General features: G+C 39.5%; 1 protein-coding gene across 11 annotated transcripts in view; it reads right to left on the reverse strand.

Moving 5' to 3' along the window:
• LOC126374140 (transient receptor potential cation channel trpm) overlaps nt 1-27432 on the reverse strand; it is a 323537-nt gene that overhangs the window by 109780 nt on the left and 186325 nt on the right. For all 11 annotated transcript variants that reach the window (XM_050020602.1, XM_050020606.1, XM_050020604.1 and 8 more), the window contains one exon: nt 10950-11032. In XM_050020602.1, coding sequence (XP_049876559.1) covers nt 10950-11032 — 83 coding nt within the window. The remainder of the gene's footprint in view (nt 1-10949; nt 11033-27432) is intronic.

The raw sequence follows: 27432 nt of genomic DNA on the forward strand, positions 1-27432 counted from the left end.
TTCTTCCGACAGGTATCACGACAGAGGTGACAAGAGACGGAGTGAAGCTCTGGTGCCTATCCTGTGAGCTGCAGGAACGAGGCTTGACCAAAACCCACGTGACTATTTTCTGGAAGGTCTACGCTGACACCATGTCGCCAGTTAAAAAAGTAAGTTGTTTTGGTCCACTCATTCATTTATTCACAGATAAGGTGTTACACAGAGTAGGAACTTCCAGTTTAAGAGAAAGCGAATCAAAACGAACGTACTTATGTGTCTATTATTAAACAGAACCTCCTGGGCATCGATATTAGGTATCCAAACGACATATTCCACGCAGAGCACCAACGGATCAGTAGCTACTAATGTTCCCCAACATTAGTAGCTAATCAAATACTAAACTAAACTAAACAGCCTATATACGTCCCACTGCTGGGCACAGGCCTCCCCTCAATCAACCGGAGGGGGTATGGAGCATACTCCACCACGCTGCGGGTTGGTGGAGGTGTTTTTACGGCTAATAGCCGGGACCACCGGCTTAACGTGCCTTCCGGAGCACGGAATCAAATACAATTTCATTTAATCAAATACAAGTCCTCAAGTCCCCACTTGGAGTGTATTTGATTTAATGATATATTATATAAAAATATAGATAAAATCACTAGAGAGTTTATTATTTAATCATAAGCATCATTACTAGCAAATGTGTCTATTGTTTTATTTTACGTATCTGCGCGCTACACTGCAGCTGTACAAATGTACCATATCCTTTGCCGAAGGTTGTCTGGAAGAGATCGCTCTTAGCGATAAGGCCGCCTTTGCCCACCTTAGAATAAGTTTATCCTGTAAATGTTTTGTAAATTTGTGTGCAATAAAGTGTTTTTATTATTATTATTATTATTACTAGCACAAATCAGTCAAGTTAATGTCCAATTTTTTTCTAAATGTCGCCTAGACAAAAATGTTCTGTGACTGAAATAATTTAAGGCTGACTTCGCAATATTATTTAAGAACATAAATCCTATTATCAGGTATGGTTAATAAACATTCGAGTGATTTTATCGATATCTTTCATTTAATCAAATACACCCCTAGCTACAACACTAGTAGCTACTTGTCCGTTGGTGCTCTACGTGGAATAGTTTTGGTGATCCAAGAATTAGTGATCTAAGCTATGGTGCTCTGCGTGGAATACGTCATCCGAACGACTCAAATTGAGTTGCAATATTTTTTGTTATTATTAATTTAAGAATGTCTAGGGAAAACAGCGTTAGGAAAATTTCCACAAATTTACATTCCCGAGTAATACATTTTCGGATGTGACTTAACTTGTATTGGGCTGGTTTTCCCTTCGCGAGTTGGAAGGTCTAGACAGGCAGTCGCTTCTGTAAAAAACCGGACCTGTCAAATCTTCAGGTTAGGTAAGCGGACCCATGAAAAACGGGATAATGCTAGAGAGATGATTTAAGAACATCTACGAAGTTTTTCTTGCAGCTACTTTTCCTCGGCTTTACAGGTTGTGAGAAACTGCAGTAGTTTTAGGCGGATGAGACATTCGACAAAAATATTCATGTAAAAATTTACATGTATTTGAACTTGAGTTTAATTTATCTAGTTCAGTACAATTATTGATTATGTTTCAAAATAATGTTTTACAATAGCTTCAATGCTTTAATATAGTTACATACATACATACACATACATAAACTCACGCCCGTAATCCCTAATGGGGTGGGCAGAGCCACAAGTAATCAAGACAACTTGCAGCCACTGTTGATACGATGTCGTAAGCTGGATATGATGAACCTTATGGTGATAAGAGATCAGCCTATCGCCCATAACATTAGTCCATCATGTTAGAGGACACAATCCCTCTGTCGGTTTTTACGACATGCCCGGGAAGACAAGCAGCTGAACGTTTTCTATGTTTTTTATTTGCTCCCAGAACAGCATAGAAGCAAATTAATATAGTTAGATCGGTTAAAGTGCAAAAGCCTGTGGTGTCCATTAGCATAATGATGTATTAGTCGAGACTCGACGGATCGATTCTGTTGAAATATTTCACCGAGTTCAATTTTTCACCGGCTTCAAACAAAATCTCAATAAGGGACTTTCCAGGCTAGATGGCGTTGTACAGCTTTAACGTCATAATTACCTATTTTCTGATTACTCGGGTACATAATTATTCCAAAATACAATGTAATGGCGGAAACATTGATGAAAATAATTGTTACTTGATATTTGGATCACATTATGTCTATAATACCAGTGCGTGTTGCCAGTGATGACCTACGGCAGTGAGACGTGGCCGCTTACTATGGGTCTCGTGAGGAGGCTCGGTGTCGCTCAGCGGGCAATGGAGAGAGCTATGCTCGGTATTTCCCTGCTCGATCGAATCAGAAATGAGGAGATCCGCAGGAGAACTAAAGTCACCGACATAGCTCGAAGAATTGCAAAGCTGAAGTGGCAGTGGGCAGGACACATAGCGAGGAGAACCGATGGCCGATGGGGCGGAAAGGTTCTGGAGTGGCGACCACGTGTCGGACGACGCTCAGTGGGTAGGCCCGCTACAAGGTGGACCGACGATCTGGTGAAGGTCGCGGGAAGCCGCTGGATGCGGGCAGCGCAGGACCGATCGTCGTGGAGATCCTTGGGGGAGGCCTATGCCCAGCAGTGGGCGTCATACGGCTGATGATGATGATGTCTATAATTATGTTGCTTCTGTTTATTCTGATTAGAATAATAATGGGTTGAAGATGTAATTGTGCATGGGCGTAATAAAAAGGGTCATCATTTATACCCAAAAACAAAAATGAAAGTTGCATATTATGTCTGTTATCTATGAAATTAGAAGGTTAAACGAAGGAAAATCTGTACAGCACCATCTATATTGTTTTTGTGGAAAGTAGCCTGAAAAGTCTTTCATTCAGCTGAGTTTTTTTTTAATAATTTGGTATCTGCCCCACTAATAAGTCTGTTATAATCTATGGATCGATTTCTATCCAGAATGAATTACCAGGGCCTCTGGTAAGCAATTAGAAAAGATAGGGAATTTATCCCGGTACGTGGTGAGATTGTAGTCAAACAAAAAAAAATATTTTTTTTAATTTTACTTTTATGATAACTATGTACGCACTTATATTTTTTTTAATCCCAGAATCCTTCAGTGCAAGCGGAACAACCTCCAGCGGAAGGTGTCAAGAAAAGGGAGAAAAAGAAAAAAATTGTAAAAAAGAAAGAATTCACTCAAGTCGACCTACTTCATAAACCAGGGTGTAGTTTCTCTTTTATGTAATGTTTAATATTAAATTGTTTCCAAAAAACAGCAAAGAAAATGAAATTGCTTGTTCTCTGCGCTGGCGCAAAAAAATGTCTATGTCGATGTTATTTTCCTGTATTTTATTTTGGTTCTAGTTGTACAAGAGCGCTACGTAGATCTTGAGTAGAAAATTATTTAATAAATTGTTCTATTTATTTTTATATTTATTATTCGTTTTATTTCATATTGAGTAAACTTCTTTTGTAACATACTCATTGATCTAACTATCGTTGATTCCCGAATACATCCCGCTTAGGGACGGTACTGAAAAGTTCGGCGTCCGAAGGTAATATACGATCCAGACGACCCGATTACTCTAGCCATAGAGGCGGCCAATCAGCAAGCGACACCAAACACTTCAGGACCCCGATACCGACACGTCGTGTGGGGGGTCTCCTACACTACACTGAGCCTTATCTGCCTTACTAGATTAAGGATTCGTATCATCTTTGGCACCTTTCCAATTTTGCTCTTAACAAGAATACTGTCAGTGATAAGTTCTAATTTAAAACCTCATTGCTAGCTAATCTAGCTAATCCCATCTCTATTCTATCCAGAATCTGTGCGATTAAACTTTTTGTATCTCATTTCCTTACTCGTTTACCGATGGCCTGATTTAATATTTTGATACAAGTTTTCAATACTTACTTAAGTATTAAGCATCGGGTTAATGCGACACAGTGTTGCCTAAATATCGATGACAGATACAACAAAATGTCGATACATTCTCAAACATCTATTTGACTACTAAGCTAATAATCTAATAAGCTACTTTCCAACTAGTCATATCAGTTACTTTTTACTAAACGTCAAAATACGAAATTACTATGGAATTTGTATGAAAAAGCACACTGAGTAAGTTAAATAGAAAAAGGAATATGTTTTCGGCTGCATTAGCAGTCGTTAATAACCATCAATCCGAACTGGGCCCGCTTGGTGGTTTAAGGCCAGATCTCCCTATCCATCCGTACCCCAGCAGTGAGGACGTTAATGGGCTGATGATGATGATAACGTTTTTCGTGATTAAAATTCATAAATAAGTTAAATAGAAAAAGGAATAAGTATGTTTTCGATCTGTCTTTATTTAGTTATCAGAATTTCATAATTTACCTTTGACCCAGTCAAATACCGTATTTATATTTCAATAATGATAACATTTTACTATAACTTGAATGCGCGGTATGAATAAGATCTGTCAAAGTACGTAAGCTAGTGTTGTAACGTTGAATTAGCATAGTGAGAGTCGATATTACGTCAATCGATTGTTTACTTAATTAGAAAATGTGCTTAGACTTCGTGTCAATGTTTTGTTTAATGTGTTTTCTGATTACATTACCAGTTCCAACTAAAAATTGCCATTTAGCCTAGGCTATCGCATGATGCCAAAATTTAACCGTATAATATATTAATAATTGATTTTTTTTGTAATAAGTGAAAACATTAGTCAATTTATAGTCTCTGCTTACCCCGGCGGGAAATAGGCGTAAGTTTATGTATGTATGTATGAAAACATTCTTGTCTAGTAAATATTTTTTTCTTACTTCTTCTTTCTATAACTAAGTCAGTGACATAAGTTAGTATTGTTATATTAAGTTATATTACAATAAGGAATACATAAACGGTAGTTATGAACATACAGACTCAGCACTTACTGTAAATAAAACCTTTATTATTATTATTTGAAAGTTGTGAGGGCCGGACCGAATGCAGCCCGCGAGGTCACTGCGACCTTGACAGATCTATTGTGACCTTAAATCCCTACATTTAAATATCCTCCTCTAGACCGATCCGTTCGAATAGATCCAACGTCTTTTTGGGAGAAAGCTCCATGACTTCCTGGGGGTCCATTATGTGGCCCCCAAGTGTACGGCTTCTACTATGTATGAGAGCCTCACAGCTGCATAGCAGATGTAGTGGCGTCTCATCTTCCCCTAAGCAGAATCTGCATAGAGGAGACTCGGTCAAAATAAAACCTTAATCAATTTATTGGACAATCTTACGTACTACTGATATTGGGCTGACTATCGAAAAAAAACCTGTTTGGTGCGTCCTTGCCGCGGGGGTGGGCGCCTCTTACTCCAGTAGGCCGGAGTGAGATGGTGGCTGAGTTCGGATAGGGACCCAGACCTACGAGGTGTAACGTAGAACCCTTGCCCAGGGATACGGGTGAAGACCTCAACAGTTGCAGAGGCGAAGATGGGAGCCATCGGTACGGCAATGCAGGACGGAACGGGCAAGTCACAGGAACTGTAACCTGCAACCTGACAGAGCAACTGTCAGTACTATTCAGAGGCGGAGGACAGGAGTCCTAGTATTGCTTTGTAATAGACTACTCTGGGCGGCATCCCACTTGCGTCAGACAGAGTACCTACTGCGGGGCGGAAGGCAAGATGGAAACCACTGCCCTATTTTTCCCTAAAAAAGTAGCATGGAAAATGCTGCACCGACAAGAGTGTGGCTCTTAAATTGATGATGATCGATAAATATATCGATACTGTACCCAGCAACACTAATGCAAAGTTTGGATCAGTTTAATTAAATCGGGAATTTCTTTGCCTTCCAATTTTGAAAGCTTTTACTTCGAGTGTGTGTAACAGATGTTAGGTTTGACGAAGCTTTAAACTTCATCATATTAAATATTACCCGTAGCACGTTTCGTCGAAAGATAAATATTTTTTACAATCAGTCTTCTTCTATCGTATGGGTTGTGAGGTGGTTTACCAACCCCATCAACCCTGGTGTCAGGGTTACTATTGATCGCCAAAGGCCCGTGACATGGCTCATGTAACGACTACTAACTTACACCAGTAAATAGTAACTGGGACCAACGGCTTAACGTGTAATATTAACAGCGTGTCTTACTCCTCTATAATATTATTATGTTGTATATTTTGCCTGTGTCATATTATATTTTTGAGGAATTATAATAATAATTTGGTTGCACTCCCATAGTGCATACAGGGATAATCACCGGTTGGTGTCACACAACACGATTAAATTATCCTAAGGGGCCTCTACGTGTTGGCTTCGGCCCCACGCACGCCTCCCAAAAGTCCGGGACTCCGTAGGCCCGAGATATGGAAACGACATACAAATAATAGTAATAATAATAAGTCTTTTATTCCCAAAAATAACACAAACAAAAAAAGTTACAATAGTGGTTGATCGTACAGAGTTTTGATATAGATAGTCAATTCAAATTCAAATTCAAAATTCAAAAATATCTTTATTCAATAGGTAACATAGTTACACTTTGAATCGTCAATTTTACATAACGAACGTCTCATCCGCCTAAAACTACTGCAGCTTCTCACAACCTGTATAGCCGGGGAAAAGAAGCTGCAAGAAAAACCTCGGCAAAGGGCCCTAGACGTTCTTTAAAAAAATAAAAATAAACATAAAATATTGGTATACAATTGAGTAATTTAGCTGCCTAGTATCAGTTCTCAGACAGTTAATCCCATGCATTCATATCTTCTAAATAATCACTAACTTTATAATAACCTTTTTTGTAAAGTTTTTGTTTAACTACTGTCTTAAAACAGTTGAAAGGCAAATTCTGAATGTCAATGGGAATCATATTGTAAAAACGTATACATTGCCCCTTAAAAGATTTAGTAACCTTGTGTAATCGACTGACTTGTAAAGCAAGTGTTGCATGATAATTGGATCAGATACGTATAGAAAGAACTGTTAAATAAATAAAAAAACAAATAAATAAGTAAACAGGTGAATATTGAAATATGTTGCTATCTGTATTGGTTCTCTTTATTTTGTACGGAACAATAATGAGTGAAAGATGTTATTGTGTCTGGGTGTAATATCAAGGGTCATCATTTATACCCATAAAACAAAGATAAAAGATGTATATGTCTGTTATCCATGAAATTCGAAGTTTAAACGAAGGCAAATCTGTATAGCGACATCTATTTTTTGTTATTGCTAGAAAGTCACTCATTGACGACATAATATAATGATGCTAATATGCAAATTTAGTTTCGATCGCCATCGACTCGCAAAGAAGAAGAATAATTATGCTCTTTCATTTTTCGCAGTCCCGTGCGTTTGATCGTCTTAAATGAAAATTAAATATAAAATGAAACAATTGACTTGCGGTTTAAGTATCCAGGGAAATAGAGTGGGGCACAATAGCCTTTGTTTGGCTTGCGAGCTTACAATCCAGCTCTCATCAATCGGAGCTTGCATTCATCTACAACAACAGGCCACTAAAGGGCACAGGTTAACAATGCTCAGATGTTATAACAGGGACTACCTAATGTTATGTGGATGGCGCATAACATAACATTAACAGCCTATATGCGTCCCACTCAGTGGCGGCTCTAGGGAGGTGCGAGGTGTGTCACGGAACCGGGCGCCGAAAAGGGGGGGGGGGGGGGGGGGGAGAGGTGTCAAAATCAACCATCGGGTTTGATTGCGGCCAAATTAAACCTCATACCGGGTGGCCGTAAAGAACATTTTTAAAAGATTTATAACTATAGTGTTAGGCTGAATTGTTCGTCGACAGTTATAAGACATTTTTCTATAAATGGCAACACAAGAATGGGGTTGTCAAATCGGACGGATTGATACACGATCTCTTGCGTTGGGGACCTTGTCGACATCGGACGTGTTTACCAAGTTAAGTGTTATTTTCTTGATACCAGAATAAATAAGTGTGATTACTGTTCTTCCGTATTTTTACTACAATAGGTAAATTTCGCTGGCCGTAAACTAATTGAAACATTTTGTATTTTATGGGGCTGAGCCACTATGAGGTCTCGCACCACCTAAATATTTTGCCAGGGCCGCCACTGGTCCCACTGCTGGGCACAGGCCTCCCCTCTCAATTAACCGGAGGTGGTATGGTGCATACTCCACTACGCTGCTCCACTGCGGGTCCTTACCAAACAAGGCACAGTCTCACAAAGTGATTTTGACAATGTCCCGTGAATCGAACCCGGACCTCCCAATCGTAAGACTAATGCTCTAACCACTAGACCACGTGGATGGCGCACCGCACCGAAATCAGTCCAGTCGCTATTCTACCTTCGTGAGCAGAAGTAGGGCCTGTTTTTAAGATAGAATTAGCCCATTTTTCCTTTGTTTCTTTCTACTTGTCGTCGTAAATGTGTCGTAGCAACGATGGTAGCTACAAGTAATGCAATTTTAGCTTGTTTTGTTAAACGGAGGCATGTCATCATGACGTCATCACGCACCGCTAGCTCGGAAACGACAGGACAGTTCGTAGCGCGGTGCGGTTGTGTGGCGTGAGCGACCGCATTATCGTGTTTGTGGCCTCCGTAGTCCAGTGGTTGAGCGTTGTGTTCACGATTCGGAGGTCCCAGGTTCGAATCCCGGTGGGGAAAAAATACAAAAATCATCATCTCCCTAGCGTTATCCCGTTTTCCAAGGGTCCGCTTATTTAACCTGAAGATTTACAAGGTCCGGTTTTTTACAGAAGCAGTTGCTTCTGCAGGCAGTTGCCTGTCTGACCTTCTAACCCGCAAAGGGAAAACCATCCCAATACAGGTTAGATCACATACCTCCGAAATGCATTTCTCGGGAATGTGGGTTTCCTCACGATGTTTTCCTTCACCGCGTCATACATAACATAAACTGCCTATATACATCCCACTGCTGGGCACAGGCCTCCCCTCAATCAACCGGAGGGGGTATGGAGCATACTCCACCACGCTGCTCCACTGCGGGTTGGTGGAGGTGTTTTTACGGCTAATAGCCGGGACCAATGGCTTAACGTGCCCTCCGAAGCACGAAATCATCTTACTTTTTTCGGACAATCAGGTGATTCAAGCCTGAAAAGTCCTTACCAAACAAAGGACAGTCTCATAAAGTGATTTCGACAATGTCCCCATCGGGAATCGAACCCGGACCTCCAGATCGTGAGCCTAACTCTCTAACCAGTAGACCACGGAGGCTGTTGCCATAACGCAGTGACAACTTTTCAGAGATAGATTCAAAATAGGTAAGTAGGAACACGGGTGGAAAGTTAGCAGAACTAATCTATTTAATAACGGTTACCTAATAACTAGTTAGCCAATTTATTTGTTAGTTCCGACTAACTTAGCGTATGGTAATAACTCCTAACTACAGTTGTATGCATATTAGTTATAACTTAGTTAGTTGCTACCTTACATTGCAGTTACTACATTGTTATTAACAAAACATCATCGTCACTAATTTAAGAGCCACGCTCTTGTCGGTGTAGCATTCTCCATGCTACTTTTTAGGGAAAAATAGAGCAGTGGTTTCCCTCCTGCCTTCTGCCCAGCAGTACTCTGTTTAACGCGAGTGGGATGGCTCTCTATCTAGATGGGTCTATTTCAAAGTCGTACTAGGACTCCTGTCCTCCACCTCTGAATAGTACTGACAGTTACTGCTGCCCTCTGTCAGTTTCCAGGTTACAGTCCCTGTGACTCGCCTCCTCGGTGAGGTGTGGGTACTTGGTTCATCTTCCGATGGATGTACAACTGATTACTTCAATTATTATTGTGATATAGTCGCAAGCTTATGATATGTTATGTTTCGATGTAAAAAATTCCGAAGAATTTAAAATAGGAGGAGATATTGAAACAGAGAAGCGTATCTGATGTTCAACAACAGTTTTGTGCATGATATGCTCTTTGACAAAGATTTTCGCTATGGATTTGACTTTGAAATTGGCTTTGCTATTCGAGTGAGTCAACTTGAGACTTCGGAATTGAACCCCTTTTCCCGTTAGGCCCCTATCTCACTAAACAACATGTTGGCACAAACACGATAGCGCCACCTACAAAATGTATGTACCTAATTGTATCAACCATAGTATAAGAAAACGTTGCGTTGGTATGCTCAATCCTATGACAAGCAGCCATTGCTAGCCCATTGATGACGTAAGTGTTACCATTAAATTGCTATCTCCAACATTCCAAGGACGTAAATTTTATTATTGAAAATTAAGTGAATTACTGACTAATGTACTGAATCATTATTACTTGTCACATATATAAAAATCATTAAAACTGTAACTCTTTTACTAAAAGTTCAAAATTTCCTTGCAAAGTAAATATAAAAACATTGGTCGTGGGTAATTTATTTCTTTACGAAATAGCAACGCAGGGTAAGATGACGTCAGCTCGGTTAACCTTGAAATGTTAGCTGTCACTTTTGAGCATACCAGGGGCGTGTTCAATAAAACTTACAATTGTAAATTACAATGACAATTTGATGTACATTGCGGAGTGTGTGATCACGAATATTTTGCTGTTTCATATTAGCTACGTAATGAATATCAAATTGTCGTTGGAATATACAATTGTAAATTTTATTAAACAGGCCCCTGGTTTTCTTATACCAATCTGTTATTCGAGCCCTACATCCCAACAGGGAATAAAAGGATAGAATAAGATAGTTGTATCAAGAACGCTACGTCACTTGGGCACGCTAAAAAGGCCACTTTGAAGCAACTCATCTAAACAAGCAATATTGCTATTTGACATTTGTCTTGCGCGCGTGCTTTTAAACTTGTATTTTATTGTGCCCGAAATGGTCTGTGATGTGAAACTCATCTGTACTCGTAACGTACCAACTTGTACACCATCATAGTATGCAAATAAAGAATATTGAATTTATGCGTATTATACGTTATACTTACACATGCTCATCCTTGGCACTCGGAACGAAGTACTTGCACTCCCGCTTCTGGAATGTACTCTCTATCCAACTGCGTGTTGTTTTCTGAAAAAAAAAACAAAATAAAGTTTTTTTTTTATTTAAGTTATTACAACAAGCTGCAACAGCCTCTGTGGTTAGTGTTAAGCTCGCGATTTGGAAGTCCGTTTTTTTGAGATAAGTCCCCACCGGAATTTGATCCCGGGACATCCGGATCGTGAGTGTAACGCTCCAACCACTGGACCACGGAGGCTGTTAATAGTCAGGTTGAATCGCATTTAAGTACTAGTGATTACGCTAATCTTTGGTAGCGAATGCAGAGGGTTAATATTGTTTTAATATTTTGCTTTTGTGACTGGTCTCCGCATTGTTGGCAGGTGTCAGATGATTTTGGTTCTCGTTTTTGGTTGTTTAGTGTTCCTTATCCGCTGTCAGTTGGTATTATAAACATGAACACATATATACAGCCTATATACGTCACACTGCTGGGCACAGACCTCCCCCTCAATCAACCGGAGGGAGTATGGACCAAACTCCACCACGCTGCTCCACTGCGGGTTAGTGGAGGTGTTTTAACGGCTAATAGCCGGAACCAACGGCTTAACGTGCCCTCCGAAACACGGAATTATTTTAATTTTCCAGACAATCAGATGATTCAAACCTGTAGTTCTTGGTCAAAGGACACTCTCACAAAGTGATTTCGACAATGTCCCCAGCGAGAATCGAACCCGGATCTCTAGATTACTCTTTAGTTTCTTCAGATAAGAAAAAGAGTTCTACATTAAGTAACAGCCAACTGTATAATCTAACTTTCAGAATAGATCTTAATAAATCACCCAAAAGTTTGAAAAAATAATCCATTGTACTAATTATGTCCTAATTAATTCCTCCTTCTGTCCTAACTTCATCGAGGTCCGCTTACCTAACCTGAAGATTTGACAGGTCCGGTTTTTTACAGAAGCGACTACCTGTCGAACCTTCCAACACGCGAAGGGAAAACCAGACCATTAACCTCCTGTCCTATACATATATGTCCAAATTAATTTCTGCCAGTTCCGGCATTAAAAACCGCATCATAATTGAAATTGAATGCCTCGTTCGCTATAAATATAATTTGTTTCCGTCCCTAACTGAAGTTTCGTCATTCGGAAATAATTCGGAATTCCAATAAATACTATTGAAGACCCAACAATATAATTCAAACAAATAGCAACATATTACGTGAACAATGAACATCCTTATTGATATTTTATTCCATACCCTTATTACATACCGAATTTCGTACCGTGCTCTATCGTTTAAGTAAATTATGATAATTTACTTAAACGATAGAGCACGGTACGAAATTCGGTATGTAAGGGAAAAAACACATACATAAGTACATAAATGTGTATTTTTTTATATTATTTCTTTAGATAGGTAAGTATATATTATTTATTATTCTTTTTTTTTTTGTTATGTTGGTATCATTATATGTTTATTGCACCAGCCCGTGCTCCAATGAATAATCTTCTTACCCCTAAGGTTGCCTGGCAGAAATTGCTGTTTAGCAATAAGGCCGCCTATTGTGCTTATGTTTTATTCGTATGTTTATGTCCTTTGTATATGTTGTTGTGCAATAAAGTATTATTGATTGATTGATTGATAAATGTTCGTGCGTCACCCAACAGGGTCCACATAATATCAGCGTCGTGGTTCACGCCACGATTTGTGTTGAGTGAGGCCCTTTTATCTCAGGACGTCCACCACCAACTTATGATCATTTCGACAAACATCAGTCTTGATTTTTTGTAATTGTTTTAGTGATGTTGTTTTTTTTTTTGCGTGAGGCGCCCTTTTATAATAAACTATTTCCATTCTATTCTATAAACTCAGGCCTATTTCCCACCGGAGTAAGCAGAGACTCTAGAATTCCATTTGCTTCGATCCTGACACACTTCTCTTGCTTTCTCCACATTCATCAATTGTCAAGAGAATAAAAAGTTACGCTAGTTCTAAAATCATTTCGAGATAGTCTTAATTAGCTTTTCTCTATTTTTAGCTCTCAAATCATTCGCATGGTGTTTATTATAGCAATAATCGTGTATTTATTAGACCTCCATGTGACCTCTAAAAGTACTCTGTTTACCCAAATTGTCGTTGCCGAATGCCGTTTATAAAAAATAAAATTTAGTATAATCTATGGTCATCGCTAGGGTAAGGTGTCCTACGAGGGTGCAGTTAGCAAACTTAATAAGGGTCACTTACCCCCATGATGTTCATTAGAAGCATTAACTATACAAAGAAATGGAAAAATTATCAAAATTTTATTGTTATCTATCTTTTATTTGGGTCTGAGTATTCTTAGGGACACATTACCCTAACAAAATGTCAATATTACAATTTTAATACAAACTCAGCAAAGTCATAAACGTCATTCAGCCTACATCGGGATTTTTTTTTAATGTAAAAATTAACAACTGCATGAAAAGTTGCAACTGCAAGAATTACTTCTTTGTAATAGCATAACATTTCATTTAAAAATATATAAAAGCCTTACATACCCAATTATTAAGATTTCTTTAAACTATAAGTTTAGACAATCTATTTATACACAAATCTTGTTGTTACCGTGTGCTGCCTTAGCACGTGCGTGCGAGGGAGACAAATAGTCCGCGCTCTCTCGCTTACTTCTTAACGACTTAATTGACTAAAGTGGACAGAGGTCCAGGAGGTAAATCAAGCTCGCTCCAAGCTCGTATTAGTGCGGGATGAGTCTCAACCTTGTTCTGATTTCAAATTATGATACCTTAACACTTTCACGGACAGAACGTCCACATGCGATGTCACGATCCCAATTATCCTAATATTAGCTATGAAAGTTCAATGACTAGTGGCCAGTGTCCATGAAAGTGTTAATTCGTTATTTGATTTCATTTTTTGCTTCTATGCTGTTCTGGGAGCAAATAAAAAACATAGAACACGTTCAGCTGCTTGTCTTCCCGGGCATGTCGTAAAAACCGACAGAGGGATTGCGTCCTCTAACATGATGGACTAATGTTATGGGCGACAGGCTGATCCCTTATCACCATAAGGTTCATCATATCCATCTTAGGTCTTCGTATCAACAGTGGCTGCAAGTTGTCTTTGATTACTTGTGGCTCTGCCCACCCCATTTGGGATTACGGGCGTGAGTTTATGTATGTATGTATGTATGATTTCATTTTAGCTTAGACCCCTCTGACACGCTCTGTTATAATAAAGTCGCCTCTAGTTGCAGTCGAGCAGGATTTTATTCCATGCTCTGTCCTATTTGTATTTTGATCCATACCCTCGTCAGAAGTGACAAATACATAAATACTTCTCAGTAGCGTAACTGGCGGTTAAGGAGCCCTAGGGCGGCAAAACTTTGAAAATATGTAACCTACAGTGAACTACTTATAATGAAAATAATACAGTTTGATTAACACTTTCAAGGACAGAACGTCTAATGACGTTCCGATCCCAAGGTGTCATATTACCTATTATTATGAACCATCCATGACCCATGATCTCTGTCCGTGAAAGGGTTAAATAATATAAGTGTATTGCTTTATAAGTAGTAGTTATTTTCATTATAAATAGTCTAATGACTATCACGGAAAATATATTTTATTTTTTATTTTTTTAAAGAACGTCTAGGGCCCTGTGCCGAGGTTTTTCTTGCAGCTTCTTTTCCCCGGCTATACAGGTTGTGAGAAGCTGCAGTAGTTTTAGGCGGATGAGACGTTCGTTATGAAAAAATTGACGATTCAAAGTGTAACTATGTTAGTTACCTACTGATTAAAGATAATTTTGAATTTGAATAGAAAAAAACAATAGATACATAATAAAAGATATGTTAATAAAAGCCAATTCGTACCGGTGGTGCCAGCCGATTCACCCGTACCCGAATTTACCATTTTTTCTTAACAAAATACCTGTGAGTCGTCTTTGAATTATTCACAACTCTACTAACCCTCTTAGAGATTACTATCATACTTTTTATGTAATTGAGAGACATATCCTAAGATCCTGTGATCCGTGGTAGCCCAGTAGGTAGAACGCGTGCCACTCACTTTGAGGTCTCAAGTTCGAATCCAGCACAGGCCTAAACCAATGATTGTCGAATTTGTTTTCGAATTCATGTTTGGATCATAAATGATTATCACGTGCTCAGCGGTGAAAGAAAACATCGTAAAGAAACCCACATTCCCGAGAAATGCATCTTCGGAGGTATGTGACCTAACCTGTATTGAGCTGGTTTTTCCTTCGTGGATTGGAAGGTCAGACAGACAGTCGCTTGTGTAAAAAATTGAATTGCTTCTTTGTGGCTTTTTAACCCCCAGGGTCCCTCATCATCGAACCCCTGGCTCCGTCTCTGGGCTACATTATTTACGCCATTAATATGTGTACCTATCGTATTATTTTTCCTATGGGAAAATAAATAGACGTTTCCAAGTATTGAAATGTTTTGACAGGATGCCAAGGAATGGTAATGTTGTGAAATTAATATTATGAATTGTTAAAGCCTGAAAGGAATAAAACGTATTTTCTTCTAAATCATCATCTCCCTAAATTTTTGACCTTTGGACCTGACCTGTATTGGGTTGGTTCCCTTCGCACAGGTTGGAAGGTCAGACAGGCATTCGCTTCTGCTAAAAACCGGGCCAGTCAAATCTCAGGTTAGGTAAGCGGACCTTGTGAAAAACGGGATAATGCTAGGGAGATGATAATTACTGAAACAATTCTAGCAACAAATATCACAAAGATATAAACATGCAATATACAATTCAATGAATATTTTACTGCGCAATTTCCGGCGGCCCCGTAAGCACGACGTAAACTTTAATGTACTGTAAATGTACAAATTACTCATTTTCATTGATTCGGTTTCATGGCGCAGTGGTTCTCAAACTGTGAATTGCTAGACCCACTATGGTGATTAAAAGTGGACACTTTGTCAGCTTTAGTTTTTAATTTAATTTAATCCTTTGTCAATTCTGTTCTCAATAAGGCGATTCTCACACTGCCCCGCATGATACAGCGTAGCGCGTGGATGCGTGTTCTTATAATGGAGAATACTTACATAATCTATACAAATGGAGATACTTACAAGCAACGGAAGAACACGTATCCACGCGCTACGCTGCATCATGCGGGCAGTGTGAGAATCGCCTAACTCTTCATATTTGTCTCTTTTACCTTACCCTAACTATTACTTCTTTTATTTATTAAAAACATCACAGAAGGGAAGGTAGAAGGAAAGAACGGAAAGGGAAGACCAAGAAGAGCTTACATGGAACAAATTAAAGTGTAGGCGAACGTCGTGTCTTATAAGGAAATCAAAGAATTGACCCTAGATTGTTAGGTTTTCTGTAATTTTGTGCGAATTTGTGTTGCCTTCATATGGCAACACTAGGAGAAAGGGTATAAAAAGGCGTGTTTGTCTTTCATTGGGGTCTTTTGATTCGAGCACGCATCGAAGGCAGACGTACCATTTTGAACACGTGTACACTTGTGTTTGAGCACGCGTGCGTTTTGGAAATTTAGAGTAAGTAACCAATATACTTATTATTTATTATTTCAATGGTTGTTTTATTTATAGAGCATGTACCTGAGGCAGCTTTATGTATATCCAGGTATCCGTATGTTAGTTAATGATCATGTTACCGTGGTCTTACTACATTTCAGAAGTGGGATCGTATCCATATGTGTTAATCAGGATACACCGTTTTTGAGATATTTTACTTTGGAAATATATCTGTATAAATATATACATACATATATATTCATCACATTCCAAAATATCATAGGGTTATCTGAAGAATATTTACATGTTCCAATGTTTTCGAGTTCCAGATTATGCCTCTTGAAGACGAGATCGTTCCACGAAGACGACAGACGAGCCGAGCCGAGCCGAGCCGAGACGAGCCGAGACGAGCCGAGACGAGCCGAGCCGAGCCGAGACGAGCCGAGACGAGCCGAAACGAGCCGAGACGAGCCGAGCCGAGCCGAGCCGAGCCGAGCCGATACAAGCCGGGAGCGCAGCCGAGCCGAGCCGATACAAGCCGGGAGCGCAGCCGAGCCGAGCTGATACAAGCCGGGAGCGCAGCCGGAGAGAGAGCCGGGAGTGCAGCCGGAGAGAGACGTCGCTTCACGCGTCGGCACAACGAGCGACACAGCCAACGACGTCGCGGCGAAGGGCAGGAGGTGCGACGTTCGTCGGCAGCTAAGGGAATAGAAAGGTCAGATAGCCCTACATTTTCATCTAAAGATGTTCTTAATATTGTTGAATCATTAGTTAACTTGAGATCTTAACCTAATCCGACAGCAGTCGCCACATCACATCCTTCCAGTAGTATTATGAACCATGTTACCCGAATTTGGACCCTCATCGAAAAGTCAAAAGATTGATACTTGGTTAAAGAAAGTTAATGAGTGTGCCACTGTTTACGGATGGGATGAGAACAACCGTTATCCACTTCGCAATGCAGAAACTGCAGGAGTTGGCCAAAGTTTGGTATGAAAGCTTCAATTCTATTTTGTACAGCTGGGCAGAATGGCAGTAAAAGTGGTTAGACGCATTTCCTTTTGAACATGATTATGGCCAATCCCTGGAGGATACGCTTAGGCGAAAGAGTAGGTTTGGTGAACCGCTAGAGGTTTATTATTATGAAGAATTAGCCATCGTGAACCGGTGTGACATCGAAGGGAAACGAGCCGTGGACTGCATTATGCACGGATTAAGTGACAAGACAATTAGATCCAGTGATAAGCGTTACGATGTACGCAGCCTGATCAACTCCATTTTCTGATGAGTAATAAGGAGAACCAACCGCCGCCCGATCGCTTTCATTTTAATAAAACAAAGTAGTCGACTGAATCCACAGCGGGAAGTAATAATGACAATAGGGATAAATCAGTTAAGACTTCAAAAAAAATTCAAGTTACAAATTATTTTGTTTTAACTGTAGGGAAAAAGGTTACCCGTATCTTAAATGCCCCAAACCTCTGGTCCAATGTACAGGATGTCGTAGGTTCGGTCATAAAATGGAAACTTGCAGAGTCCCTTTTTTTTTTAAAACCGTGATAATCTAGGTAACATTCCTAAAATCATGCGCATACTTACCTCTAAGTCGGGCTCAAAATATTTCAATACAGTTAGGGTAAATGACACCTCTATGATATCGTTTATAGATTTCGGTAGCGAAGTTTCGCTCATAAAACAAACAACGACACTGATTTTGGGGTAGACTTGTGATCAACCCCCGACTCCACTAAAAGTTTTGGTAGTGATTTTATTTTGTCCATGGGCAGGACACAGGTTAATTTATGCATCGACGGTGTTAGTGCGGATGTTTTGTGTCACGTGGTTGACAGTAATCTGCTCAATTGTCCGATATTAGTAGGACAGTCCTTCACCGAACAGAAGCAGGTGCTGGTATTCAAGAATGCCAACGAATTGAGGTTTTATTATGATGATGAATTCCCTTTTGCTAACGGTGGTAGTGGTGATACTGCGAGTGTAAAGGTCGTCTCCGCTTCATGCGCAAGATTGAGTGGAGAGGCGATTATCAGAGCTCGTACTGATGTTGTGATTAATTGATATGTTAGGCTTAGCGGAAGAGTCGTGGGGAAGCCAAACCGAGAATTCACGATAGCCGGCGGGTTATACAAAGTAGAGGAAGGTCAGCTCTTTGTTCATATTACCCCATTGTCAGCTTTTGTTATATTGATGAAGGTGATATTATAGGTAGATGAAATAGAGTTCAGATTGTCAATCATATTTGTACATCACCCACAGACCTCGTTGGCGAGCATTTAGGTATAGAACCTAAAGATGTTAACTTTAGCAAAAACGCTTGAAGAGCCACATAAACGACGTCTATTTTAACATTTTGAACGAATACAAGCATTGCTTCGCGCAATCATTAGAGGAGTTGGGATGTACAAATATGACTGAAATGAAAATTGAATTGAATATTGAGCGTCCTGTGGTTTACCGGCCTTACATATTGTCGCACAAGGAACGACAACAAGTAAGAGAAATGGTTGGTGAGATGATGAATGCGGGGATTGTACGAGAAATTGTATCGGAATATGCGAGTCCAATTATGTTGGTTCGTAAGAAGGACGGTAAACAAAGGCTCTGTGTTGATTATAGGTTTCTGAATTCAATGACAGTTAAGATAAGGTACCTGATGGCAGTGATTGAAGACGAGATTGCTCGATTAGTGGGGCAGGCCTACTTTATAACTTTGGATCTGGCATCTGGATACTACCAGGTGCCTATTGCAGAAGAATCGAAACCCTTAACTTCCTTTATCACCCCAGACGACCAATATGAATTTAATCGTATGCCGTTTGGGTTGGCTAACGAACCAGCTGTATTTCAAAGGCTGATGAATAAGGTATTGGTTTCCGCTAGGTTCTCAGAAGCTACTGCTTACATCGATGACGTATTAACTTACGAAAAGGATGTAGAAGAGTGTTTGGATAGGTAAGAAAGGGCTTTACAGTTGATAGAAAAGGCAAGCCTAACTCTGAATTTGGCAAAATGTAATTTCTTACAGCAGAATTATTAACTATTTGGGTTATGATATTAGCGCTGCTGGGGTGCGGCCGGCTGACAAAAAGACACAGTCAGTGTTTGATGTTCCTCGTCCCACCAGTCCACATTCAGTCCGCCAATTTCTGGGACTAGTAGGATATTTTCGGAAAATTTATAAGGAGTTACGCGTCTTTATCACATCCGTTGAATAAGTTGCTCAAGAAGGATGTGGAATGGTGTTGGACTGAGGAACAAGAAGCCGCATTTGTTGATCTCAAGAGTAGTCTGATAGATAGGCCAATCTTAGCCATTTACGACCCGACCGCCGAAACACAGTTGCACACTGACGCCAGTGAAGTGGGCGTCAGTGGAATATTGATGCAGCGACGTAATGGAAACGACACCTACCATCCCGTAGCGTACTATAGTCGCCAGACATCTCCAGAAGAGAAAAGGTTTATAAACTTGAGACTCTTGCTATAAGTAGTAAGTTCGCTCAAAAGTTTCGGGTTTATCTTCTGGGTCAGAATTTCAAAATCATGACCGATTGTAGTGCGTTGCACTCCATGCTTTCCAAACGCGATTTGGTTAGACGTATTGCCCGCTGGTGGCTGTTTTTGCTTTTTGAATATCGTGCTGGCACGAAAATGTCGCACGTGGACCTTCTATTTCGGAACCCAATTGAGGATCTTAGTTCAATGGAAATTGACGCTGGTCTTTACCCGACGGTTATGTCAATCAATGAGGGGGACAGGTTGTAGACTCTTCAATTAGGTGATAGTGAACTGGGTCGCATTCGGGAATTTCTTACCACTGATATTGATGCAGATGGGTTAAAGTACATAACAGAAAACTAATTCAAATGAGGGCCTATTCCACGTAAACGAAAAGTCGAGGTGCCTTTTCACACCCTGTACATCAATCACCTTGGACCTTTTTGTGCGATCAAAGAGAGGAAAACTCTTACCTATTGGTAGTCGTAGATGCCTTTACGAAATTTAAATTTATCAGGCCAGTCAGAAATACCAAAAACAGTTACAACAACGCGAGAATTAGAAGATATTTTCTATACGTTCAGAAACCCAGATCGAATTATTAGCGACCGCGGTACTTTCTTCACATCGTACGTGTTCAAACGTTTTGCTCGGATAAAGGTATTAGACACGTGTTGAACGCAGTTGCAAGTCCTAGGTCCAATGGACAAGTAGAGCAGTGTAATCGCACGATGTTAGGGTCGTTAACTGCGTAAAATCTTAATTTTGACAAGAACGTCTGGGATGACAAGATAGGTAGAGTCCAATGGGGCATGAACAACACCCGTCGGAAGACAACGGGACGGACTGAGGTAATGTTTGGACTTCAGATGGATGCGGAAATTAATCCTATGTTGAACGAAATAGTATGCGAAACGCAAAATTATACTTTATTGTCAGTTCGGGAATCCCTTAAAGATGTAAAAATTGACGATTCAAAGTGTAACAATGTTACCTACTGAATAAACATATTCTTGAGTTTGAATTTGTTGGGATTGATGACTACTTCATTTAACAAATCGAATGTCACCCTGGATTCACGTTAATGATGATAAAGAAAGTAGTGATGAAGATGACTGATTGTGTCATTATTATATACAATCAAAAGAAAGTAAGTAGAGGTACTGTTTGTTGGATGAAACTGTAAGATGTGTATTTAGTAATAGCTTGAGAAGGAGGGCTCATAGCTATTTAGTTAAGGTGACTTTCAATTTTGTGAGGAGGGTTCACAATTATTTTAATTATCGTATATAAGAAGGAAGGGTTTGTATACGATAGTTACAAGTGTGAGAAAGAAGGTTCACACTCAATTGCTTTGCAATAGTTCGTGAGAAAGAAGGGTTTGCGAACTATTGCCAACTTGAATAGCTTTATAATGTTATGATTATTTTAATTATCGTATACAAGAAGGAAGGGTTTGTATACGATAGTTACAAGTGTGAGAAAGAAGGTTCACACTCAATTGCTTTGCAATAGTTCGTGAGAAAGAAGGGTTTGCGAACTATTGCCAACTTGAATAGCTTTGTAATATTATGATTATTTTAATTATCGTATATAAGAAGGAAAGGTTTGTATACGATAGTTACAAGTGTGAGAAAGATGGTTCACACTCAATTGCTTTGCAATGGTTCGTGAGAAGGAAGGGTTTGCGAACTATTGACAACTTGAGTAGCTTTATATTATGATTAGAAAGAAGAGCTGATGTTTCACCCCGTAAATGTGATTATATGTCGTTGTACTTTTAGATTTTAAGTGAAGCTTTGTAACTGTTCTCGATGAGTGTGGAATCACTTGGCCCGCCGAATGTTAGGTTTGAACATTAGACGTTTTGTCTACGTGCATGAGGACATGCACGACGTCAGGATGGTCGAATGTTAGGTTTTCTGTAATTTTGTGCGAATTTGTGTTGCCTTCATATGGCAACACTAGGAGAAAGGGTATAAAAAGGCGTGTTTGTCTTTCATTGGGGTCTTTTGATTCGAGCACGCATCGAAGGCAGACGTACCATTTTGAACACGTGTACACTTGTGTTTGAGCACGCGTGCGTTTTGGAAATTTAGAGTAAGTAACCAATATACTTATTATTTATTATTTCAATGGTTGTTTTATTTATAGAGCATGTACCTGAGGCAGCTTTATGTATATCCAGGTATCCGTATGTTAGTTAATGATCATGTTACCGTGGTCTTACTACAAGATATACAAGAATGGAGAAAGCTACACCGACAAGAGCGTGGCTCTTAAAAATATGGTAAATTACGTGGCTAGTAACAGAGGGTTTACAAAATCTGTATCTAAGCTGCGCAACCAGTCAACAGCTTCAAGCGTTAAGCTAAAGAGCGAGCACCGCTCCAGGATATGTTTTATGGGGTGATCTTTTTACTAACACAGTGGGCTCGACTATTATAGACGGCGATAAGGCTCACCCGACGTTGGCCTAACAAAAAGTTCGGTGTGGTGTGGGTACTTAGTTCATCTTGCGATGGATGTACCTCTGACTACTCCAATGGGATATAGTTGTGAGCTTATGTTATGTTAAGTTTACGCGGTTATTATCATAATTAAAACACATAATAACGGGTTCTTACCGCGTTTAAAGTAGGGATATGAGACTCCCGATATTTCGACACTGTTGCACCACCACCAAACCACTCCAATCTCATCAGTCATCCCGTGATCATGGCACTTGCAACAGTGTCAAAATATCGGGAGTCTCATATCCCTACATCAAACGCGGTAAGAACCCGTTATTATGTGTTTTAATTATGTTATGTTGTTATGAAAAAACCGGGCTACGGAAAAGAACTTACACGATTTCTTCCGTATTTGTTATCTTTCTTCGTACTCCTCTGCCTACCCCTTCGGAGATTCAGGCGTGATAGATACTATGTTATGTTGTGTTTGCTTCTGCCGCAAAGGAGATACTCCGGGAAACAGCTAAAGTGTTTTTAACGTTTTTAAAGTTCTTGCAAAAAATACGCGGGATAACCGTGCGTCAACTGTTTTTTTTTTCTAGAGAGGGTAGATAAAGTTTCTGACTGGAACCAATGGAATTTTGCCGGGAATCTGAGTCGGTTTTCTAACATCAATAAAAACTAACGAATACGAAAAAATCGCGCTCTAAAATATGAAACATCTTCCGAATACTTAGTGATGTTTAGATTATAAATTTTCTCAACCATTAAGTTTTGCAAACAGTTTGAGAATACCTACGCTATAACAAACACCTAAGACCGTTAAGTTTTACTGGTTATACATAAACTGGGTTCTTAAGGTAACAATTTTCACCTGTGAAAACTGTGAAAAGAAAATTTTGTACGATAAGAAAATGAAATGTCTTTATTTAATTTGTAAGTTGTGATGACGCAAGTGTAGTTTGGAGACTAAAGTGTGATTCCCTGATTTTAACGCGGTATGAACTCGGTGTTAGTTTTAACTCAGGTTATGTCCAAACGGAGGAGCTCGGTGGCGCAGCGGTAAACGCGCTCGGTCTGCGATTGTTGAAGTTAACAAACAACTTTCGCAAAGGCCGGTCATAGGATGGGTCATCATCATCATCATCAGCCCATTAACGTCCCCACTGCTGGGGCACGGGCCTTCCCTTACATGTATTTAATTTTCTCTTTGTAAGTCTCATTTTATCATAGCACCTTCCGTTTCAACTGTTCGGCCATCACTTCGTTATATTAAAATTAAATAAAGGTTGGACATTAAAGTGCTGATCGCACAGGTTTATGTGTAGGCACGTTTTGTCACGCCTCCTTTAGCAGTATAGATTAATTTTATCATTAACAACTTTCACGTTATTAAACTAAGTTTTTACCCGACTGGGGCGGAGCAAAAAGGAGGGTTATGTGTTTGCTATATATACACATACATATGTGTATATGCACGTATGTTCCAATCTAACTTCTAAACCACCTGAATTTAACAAATGAGGTGTCACTAGAAGCGTCTTGATTGTCCAGTGGTCGTCTCCTCAATCTTTTTTTTTACAATGTCTCTCCTTATCTCCAAGAGCAGATCCAGCTTTCACGCTGGTGATCAACCAGTCACCAGGTTGCAGACAACCTATTTTCGTAGAGAATTAGATAAAATTTGTAGTGTCCACCTATGACCCATTCTGTCGCCCAGGGTTCATGGGGGTCATAACCCTCCCCCCCATCCCCCCGCGCTGGATCCGCCCATGTGTCTCTCCGGACATCTATCTGCATCAGGCTCGGTGTTGAGTTAGATTAATGATCCGGAGACTAAAAAAGTATTATTGTGGAAATCTCTTTCTTCATATGCCTATCGCTAAACGAAAATAGCTAAATAGATAGCAGTGAAGATAAAAGTACACTTTAATGCTGGGTTGCCAGACTTTTGTCAAAGAATAATACTACGTATAGAACGGTAACTCTCCGCGCCTTTCGTATCGGGCGCTTACCTCACCCCCTCTGGGTCTTACTTTAGTCTTAAATGGCCGTAAGCCGCTAAGGAGTAAGGGAGAGAGACTGTGTCTCACATTAGGTAGTATACGGTAAGAGGAAGATTTTCGTATGGAATCTTTAAAGAGTCTGGTACCAACCCTGTATTAAGGTTGGTATTTATAAATGAATCTCAGCTGAGACTGCCCTCAAGATCATGCTTAAGTCTCCGTTTTTATAAGAGAACTGTCACATTGACATGATCTTGAGGGCAGTCTCGAAGCTGAGATTAGTTTATTAATACCACCCTAAGAGTCCTTCTATCTCCAACAATAGTTCAACCGTTTCTGAAAGTTTAAAGTGAACCGTAACAGATAAGCAGTTACCATATGCACGGGAAGAACTTTGGATAAAGGAGTCGAGAACAATAGAGGTTATTATCAAAGTTGTAATAGGAAATGGAACTCGGTTGTGCGGTGGCAAAGAATAAGAAAATACAAAGAACGGCAACTCTCCGCTCCCCACCATCGGCTGAGCTAGCTTTACCTCACCTCCCCTCCGTCCTATTTTAGTACACTAGACTTGGCTGTAGATCGCGTTCACTATTTGGCCGGACTTATGCGGATCGCTGAGGACTCTCACCCTGAAATTGTCCAGGTGGGAGTGAATCTCGTGAAGAGCATTGCCTCAGAGAATCATATTGAAGACTATATAATATAAGATAATTAAAAAAATATTTATGAAATGATACGCTAAGGAAACCTTATCAAATTACAAGCGAGAATGAGCTTGTGTAAAGGGGCCATAAGGCTGATGTCATATGTTGATATTACGGTCTTTTGATGTAACAATATCTAATAAAAGACATCATGAAAACAGAATAGTCTGTTGGGTATCAGCTTTTACTTGACCCGAAGACATTATCGTGTCGAGAATTGTTCAGATTATCTTTTACGGTTATGATAAAAAATTACATCACTCTTAAGGCTAAAGTAGTATAAGAGTAAAGTACTACATCCCATCAAAACCATAAATGTGAAATGAGAGCCAAGTTCAATATTATAATATACCTATGCCTTGGTTGTTGACTTCAACGACAACAGAAGTGAGATCTAAATGGGTGCCAAGTTTAATGATCAGTCCTGAAATTGATTTATAATAACATAAAGTAGGTATAATTTCTTCTTAAAACTTAAGATAATACATTGTAGCCTAAGGTCCGACTTGGCTAGTTTTTGTTTATTACACACGATGCTGCTCGCCAGTTCTGTTACTTGCTGAACTTGGCTCGACATGCTTCCGCGTGTCTATATTTGTGAACTAGAAAAATAAAAACCAAACTCGTACTTAAGTCTTATTGGCTCACATAACAACCGCACATCCCTTCCACGCCATAATAACCCCAAATCAGCTGTTTGCCAAAGAAAATCAAAGTGAAGGAGGAAAAGACGGCGCCATTTGCAAGCGAATGACCAACAATATGGCAGTTAACGTAAATTGTTGGCGGACTGCCATCTGTACGGAATACGGGGGTCGATCCGGAAGATTTCGGAAAGCTACTAATGCCTGGTTATAAAGTTTTTTTACAGTCATTTAGTAAGCTAGCTTCCCACTAGTCAAATCAGTTACTTTTTACTTTACTAAACGTCGAAACACGAAATTACGAAATTACTTACTACACATATGCTTCTTTCCGGAATATTCATTGGTTGTTTGTAAATGTTTGTTTCCTGGTTGTTGTTGCCTGGAAGAAATTGCTCTAGAGTAATAAGGCCGCCCAAATTGTACTGTATTCATGTGTTATGTCTGATTGTTGAAATTTAGTTCTGTGCAATAAAGTATATTTGATTTGATTCTGTAGCAAACCCTTCCTAAACGTTTAAGATCCTTGTTCCCTTTCCAAAACGTTCTCCGTTCCTGTTTAGTTCATAAAAGGCTTTTAGAGCACAGAGTTGCTTTTAAATTTATTACCCTCCGCCTTTGAACGTCACGGCCACTTCCGATACTACGGTTTTATTGGTCTCCGAGCTGAGAGGAGTGAAATATAAAACGACTATTCATGGCTACTTCGGTACTTGGTGACAAACAACATCGTACCACCTACACTACACTTTCATACCACCTACAATATCATACCACTTGCACTATCAATCACCTATATTATCATATCACCTACACTAGTACTATTATACCACCAGCACTATATTGTACCACCTACAACACTAATTAAAACACATAATAACGGGTTCTTACCGCGTTTAAATGGGGATATGAGACTCCCGATATTTCGACAGCAACAGTGTCGAAATATCGGGAGTCTCATATCCCCATTTAAACGCGGTAAGAACCCGTTATTATGTGTTTTAATTATGATAATAACCGCGTAAACTTAAAACAATGTACCTACAACACTATTGATATATCATATGATACTTTAAACTAAACTATCGTACCACGTGCACCATCATACGACCTACACTATCATACCACCTTCGGTACTGAACTGGGAATAATATAATAATAATAATAACATCCCATATAATTATCACCATACAAAAAGCTACAATATTAAATACCTGCCGCATAACCCGAAAGTTCCTTACTTCGCCCAACATTTCATCGAATCACTTCGAACCCACTGCACTTGCTTAAGGCCCGTGTAGTAGTTATAAATTACCCCTTAAAAAGGGAGAATAGAAAATAAACTTTAAAAATAGTAATAATAATAAAGTTTTTTTTAATATCACTTACTACTATCACTTACAGAGAAAATCATGTCGTGTTTTGTTTTGTTAATGTGAAAAATTCTGAAGACGTCTTTAGAAGAATTGGGCGTTTAAGTCACACGAATACATAAACTACAACATATATTAACTCACGCCTTTACAGGCGATAGAGATTACTCCCTGATGGGGTGGGCAGGGCCACAAGTAACAGCCACTGTTGATACAAAGCCTTAAGACTGATATTGTG

Source organism: Pectinophora gossypiella, chromosome 17, assembly GCF_024362695.1.
Source record: "Pectinophora gossypiella chromosome 17, ilPecGoss1.1, whole genome shotgun sequence".
Taxonomy (NCBI): Eukaryota; Metazoa; Arthropoda; class Insecta; order Lepidoptera; family Gelechiidae; genus Pectinophora; species Pectinophora gossypiella.